This window comes from Trachurus trachurus, assembly GCF_905171665.1.
Source record: "Trachurus trachurus genome assembly, chromosome: 9".
Taxonomy (NCBI): domain Eukaryota; kingdom Metazoa; phylum Chordata; class Actinopteri; order Carangiformes; family Carangidae; genus Trachurus; species Trachurus trachurus.
This window is the reverse complement of record NC_139895.1, coordinates 4,778,984-4,784,983: the sequence shown is the minus strand read 5'-3', so window position 1 is coordinate 4,784,983 and position 6,000 is coordinate 4,778,984. Positions and strand designations below refer to the sequence as shown.

Here is a 6,000-nt window from a genome sequence, read left to right as displayed (position 1 = left end):
GGTTCGGTGCGTCGCCCACTTATGTATTTGTAACAACTTGTAACAACTCATTCTAAGGTACGAGAAAGCTTTCATTTGTATGCGGGTGTGATTCGACTTAAGTGAAATACGTAGATTTTTGCTAATGAAAAGCCAAATAAGTTACACAGTGGGGCTTCAAGCAGAAGTAAGCGATCCGGTGGTTTTGGCTAACTTCTTGTCAGCCGATGGAGTTAGCAGTCTCCGCCCTCGTCCCTACGTCACCACATTCACGCGCATCCCTTGGCTGCACACACAGAGAGGACCGCCCCTTTATGCCGTTCTCTCTCCTCATTGGATAAAGGTTGTAGGATACAAGGAAAGTTTTCTCCTCGGCTTACAGCAGAGCAGAGTGACTGACAGACCCGTGTTTCAGACCAAACACTCTATGTAAGTGATTGCTGTTGGAAGATAGAACTATTTAAGACTTATATTAACACAAATATTCCGCTTACTTCTGCTTTAAAGTAAATTTAAAAGCATGTGCTTTTGGATACTTAAGTACCTTTAAAAGCAAGTACTTTTTTACTCTTACTCGAGTAACATGTCGACTGAGCTACTTTTACTTGTAACGGAGTACATTTTGAAAAGTAGTAGGCTATTTGTACTCTTAGTCAAGTACTGGGGTCGAGTACTCTGTCCATCTCTGCCCCTGAGGACGGCTACTGACTGACTCGACTGCAGGGAGCTGTCATTCCCCCACCCCAACACACCACACCACCCCCTCCTCCCTCCTCCTCCTTCTCCTCCTCCTCCTCCTGAACTGTTGACTTGCTCAGGGTTTAAAGGAGGTGTTCTTCTCTGCTGTCAATATTTTTTATTATGTTGCTGGTGTTACCCCCCTAATTAAAAAAAAAACGGTTGAATCTTTTAACATCTTTATTTTTTACACTAAATTAGGCTACATGTTGTAGTATCGATAAGAGTATCGATATGTATCAGTACCGATAAGGAGTATCGGTATGGGTATCGGTATCGATAAAATCCTAACGATATACATACTTGTAACAACTCATTCTAAGGTACGAGAAAGCTTTCATTTGTGATCTGTGATTCGACTTCAGTGAAATATGTATTTATGAAATAAATATTTGATTTTTGCTAATAAAAAGCCAAATAAGTTACATACTGGGGCTTTAGAGGTAGGCTATAATATGTAGGAATTACCCCCATGTAGCGGTGCGGTTGCATATCGAAACATATTCTTGATGTTGCATTCAGGTGAAATCGGGCAGACGTCAGACAGACAACAGACGCTGCATGTAACAGGATAAATTTGTAACGACTTGTAACAACTCATTCTGAGGTACGAGAAAGCTTTAATTTGTATGCAGCTGTGATTCCACTGTAGTGAAATAGTATTTATGAAAGAAATATTTGATTTTTGCTAATAAAAAGCCAAACTAGAAAAAGCATTTCCAAGAATGGAAATGGTGTGACTGCTGATAGCAACTGAACGCTGTTGCAGAATTAGCAAATAGTGCAAGCAGTGATCACCATACAAATGTTTGACCAAGGTCGGAATCGAACCCACAACCTCATTGTCATTAGACTTCCACTCTGCCTCTAGGCCACAGTGCACACACAGTTGCAGAGACTGTTGTCTGTTAATGATCTGCACACTGTCAACATCAAGAAAGCTTGAGAGTCAAGCTTGAATGACTTAGAATGAAAATTTCTGTGAATTTCAGGCTGAGAGCAGCAGTTTCAACATGAAGCAAGTTATCAGAAGTCAACAGATGACGACTGGGAAAATAATTCACTATAATTGTTGTTGAGGCAAGATTTGAACCAGCAACCTTCAGGTCTCCAGACCAGCAAGCTAACCACTAGGCTACAGACAGAGACAGTATGTGAGGGGTAAAGAAAACCTTTGATACAATGAGCTTTATACTATGAGGAATCAAAGACTGTCCAATGACAGCTGAATAATTGGAATCAAAAGTCAAGCAATGATGTGAAATGACTAAGGCAGGAATCGAACCCATGACCATATGATCACTAAACCTTTACTCTGCCACTCGGCTACAGAGAGCACACTGCTTTCAAGACTGTTGTCATTCATTGTAATGTGATGATGTGCTGCAAACTGGTATGAGTAATCAAGGAGATAACAAACACCTGTGACCAATTGAAGGCGGGGGAGGAGAGCAGAATTCAACATAACATAACAAGAGTTCTTCCCTTGGATTCGAACCAGGGACCTTAGGGTTAGGAGGCGGCCACCCTAACCCCTACACTACAGTGGAGTTGTCAAGAAGACTGTTGTCTGTTAATGATCTGCACACTTTCAACATCTAAAAAGTTAAATATTTTAAAAAGTACAAAGAGTTAAAAAGAGAAAAGTAATGCCAATAAAGTCCAGAAAAAGCTGCACGTTTTGATATATGAATTGTTGAAATAGCACAAAGTATGAAGGACTAGAAGAAGACCGTAAAAAGGCGGAAGAAAATGGCCAAACAGAAGAACAATAGTGTGACTGCTCAGCAGTCACACTAATAAGTTACATACTGGGGCTTTAAAGGTAGGCTAGACTACAAGATTTAGGAATTACCCCGGTGGAACTTATTCTTGATGTTGCATTCACGTGAAATCGGGCAGACGTCAGACAGACAACAGACGCTGCATGTAACAGGATAAACAAGTCTATGTAAACAAGTGGTCCGCCAGCATGAGGCAACATGGCCGCCTCGGTTAGGTGCGTCGCCCACTTATGTATTTGTAACGACTTGTAACAACTCATTCTAAGGTACGAGAAAGCTTTCATTTGTATGTGGGTGTGATTCCACTTCAGATATCGGAAGATATAACTATTTAAGACTTATATTAACACAAATATTCCGCTTACTTCTGCTTTAAATTCATTTAGAAAAAAATATAGTAGGCTAATGTAATGTGAAAAATAAGAAATGTACTTACTCTTACTTTTACTTAAAGTAGCCTAAATTTAAAAGCATGTGCTTATGGATACTTAAGTACCTGGGGTCTGTCCATCTCTGCTACCGACCTACTGCAGGGAGCTGTCATTCCCCCACCCCAACACACCGCCCCCTCCTCCCTCCTCCTTCATCTCCAACACACCGCCTCCTCCTCCTCCAGGCTCAGCACCGACAGACACGCGGCCCTGCCCTCGCTCCAGACCCGGGGATCTGGAGGCGGCGGCGGCGGGTCAGGAGGAGCCGAGGAGATCCGCGCTTTAACGCAGCCGGAGGAGGAACCAGCGGAGGAAGCGGCGGATCACTGAGCGGCTGCCGTCGCGGTGCGCGGCGGTGGCGGCAGCAGCGGCATCATCGGCATCAGCGGAGGTGGAGAGCGAGAAGAGGGAGAGGCAGCAGCAGCAGCAGCGTCGGGATTTGGATCTGGAAACAGCAGCAGCGTCGGCAGCGGCAGCCTCAAGGACGCAGAAGCGGAGCTGCGGAGATGATTTCCGCGGTGAGCAGCAGCAGAGAGGCGGACAACAACAGCAGCAGCAGCGGTAACAATAATAACAACAACAACGGCGTGTCTGAAGCGAGCACGGCGGCCTCCTCTGCTGCTTCTGCGACATGCGCCAAAGGCAAGGAGGAGAGGAAGGGGAAGAACGTGATCCGGGGCTGGAAGAGGGAGAGAGACAGGGAGAGAGAAAGGGAAAGAGATAGAGACAGAGACGCTGCAGCCGCTCCTCCTGCAGTCCGGACTAGTCGGAATAAGGAGAAACTCGGCGATGGCTCCTCGTCTCCTCCTCCTCCTCCTCCCTCTGTCTCCGTCTTCGTGGAGCAGCAGCAGCAGCATCCCGGTCTCTGCCTCCTCCATCACCACCAACACCACCATCACTGCGCCTCTCCGGACGCCAGTAGGATCATGGGAGATATTAATAACGTAAACAGTAACAACAATAATAACAGTAACAGTAACAGTAACAGTGGGAGTAATTGTAATAATAATAATAATAACAATAACGCGCTGGATTGTGGAGTTAAAGGAGGAGGAGGAGGAGGAGGCGCTATTGTTGTGAGGCGGCAGCATGACGACACACCGGCCGCCAAGAAACACCGAGGAGCCGAGAAGGTAAGAGCTGCTTTTATTGTCTGCAGGCCTGAGGATGAGGAGAATAAGGATGAGGAGAATAAGGAGGATGATAAAGAGGAGGATGATGAGGAGGATGATAGAAGCATAAACACACAACCTCCTCACACCTGCAGCAGCCACATGAACACACACACACACACTGGGAGGAATGAAAACACTAAGAACAGATGAGAGGTATAGAGGCTAATTTTGATATTCAGAGCACAGCAGCAGCAGCACAGAGAGAGAGAGGAAGAGAGGAGGGAAGGGAAGAGGAAGGTGTGAAGGCCTCAGAGACACAGCAGGGAATGGGATGTCTATGGATGGAGAGAGGGATGGAGAGATGGAGGGATGATATTTATTTCCTATTGTTGTCATTGTTCCCAGTCTCTCTCTGTGTGTGTGTGTCTGTCAGTCTGCTGCTGCTTCATGGACACGTCCGTCCGGCTTTTTGTGTCTTTCTTCTTTTTGGAGGAAGAAGAGGAAGAGGGAAAGGAGGAGGAAGAGGGAGGAAGCAGCAGCAGCAGTGTGTCCTCCATCCTCCTCCTCCCTCCTCCTCCTCCTCCTCCATTTAATCCAGTCCTCCCTGTTTTCTGAGCAGTGATGAAACTCAGCGTTTTTCCTCTAAATCCTCCTCTTTTTTTTTTTTACGTGTGTGTTGTTGTTGCGTCTGCTCGGGCTTTGTTTGCTCAGTTCATCCTGTAACACTGACACATGATGTCAACATGGACATCAACTATGATTCTTTATCAATAATAATAATAATCATAATGATAAATAAATAAATGAATAGATGTAGACCACAGGTGGACAGGGTTAATCCAGCTCCTCTGGGGACAAACAGACAAACAAACAACAAACAGGGAGGCTGTGTGAGTTTGAAGATGGATGGATGGATGGATGGATGGATGGATGGATGGATGGATGGATGGATGGATGGAGAGCAGAGGTGTGGAAGGAAGGAAGGAAGGAAGGAAGGAGATGTTTGATAGAGAGGGAGGAATCGGACGTGACAGCAGAGGACGGACGAGTCTGAGAGACGCAGGATGAAGGGAAAAAAAATAAAGATGGAGGAGTTTTAGGATTTTTGTTGGTGGATGTAGGAGACGGCCTTTTCCTCTTCCTCCTCTTCCTCTTCTTCTTCCTTTTCCTCTTTCTCTTCCGTTTCCTTTTCCTCTTCCTCCTCTTCTTCTTCCTCTTCCTCTTTCTCTCCCTCTTCCTTTTCCTCCTCTTTCTTTTCCTCTTCCTCCTCTTCTTCTTCCTCTTCCTTTTCCTCCTCTTCTTCTTCCTCTTCCTCTTCCTCTTTCTCCTCTTCTTCTTCTTCCTCTACCTTTTCCTCTTCCTCATCTTCTTCTTCCTTTTCCTCTACCTTTTCCTCCTCCTCCTCTTCTTCTTCCTCTACCTTTTCCTCTTCCTCCTCTTCTTCTTCCTCTTCCTTTTCCTCCTCCTTCTCTTCCTCTTCCTTTTCTTCTTCCTCTTCCTATTTCTCTTCCTTTTCCTCCTCCCCCTCTTCTTCTTCCTCTTCATTTTCCTCTTCCTTTTCCTCCTCTTTCTCTTCCTCTTCCTTTTCTTCTTCCTCTACCTTTTCCTCTTCCCTTTCCACCTCTTTCTCTTCTCCTTCCTCATCCTTTTCCTCTGCCTCTTCCTTTTCTTCCTCCTCTTCTTCCCCCTCTTCCCCTTCCTCTTTCTCTTCCTTTTCCTCCTCTTTCTCTTCTTCATTTTCCTCTTTCTCTTCCTCTTTCTCTTCCTTTTCCTCTCCTTCCTCTTCATTTTCCTCTTCCTATTTCTCTTCCTTTTCCTCCTCCCCCTCTTCTCCTTTTTCTTCCTTTTCCTCCTCCTCCTCTTCTTTGTTTATTAGTTGATCTGAAGGAGTTCCCTCCTCTTCCTCTCACCCACAAACACTGAAGAAAAACAAAACAACATCATCATCGTCAT

At 45.2% G+C, this 6,000-nt stretch overlaps 1 protein-coding gene across 1 annotated transcript in view; it reads left to right on the top strand.

Moving 5' to 3' along the window:
- Positions 1-980: 980 nt before the first annotated feature.
- znf608 (zinc finger protein 608) overlaps positions 981-6,000 on the top strand; it is a gene marked incomplete at its 5' end in the record, with an annotated part of 76,517 nt that continues 71,497 nt past the window's right edge. The window contains 3 exons of the mRNA XM_083979821.1: positions 981-990; positions 3,530-3,741; positions 3,826-4,065. Coding sequence (XP_083835947.1) covers positions 981-990; positions 3,530-3,741; positions 3,826-4,065 — 462 coding nt within the window. The remainder of the gene's footprint in view (positions 991-3,529; positions 3,742-3,825; positions 4,066-6,000) is intronic.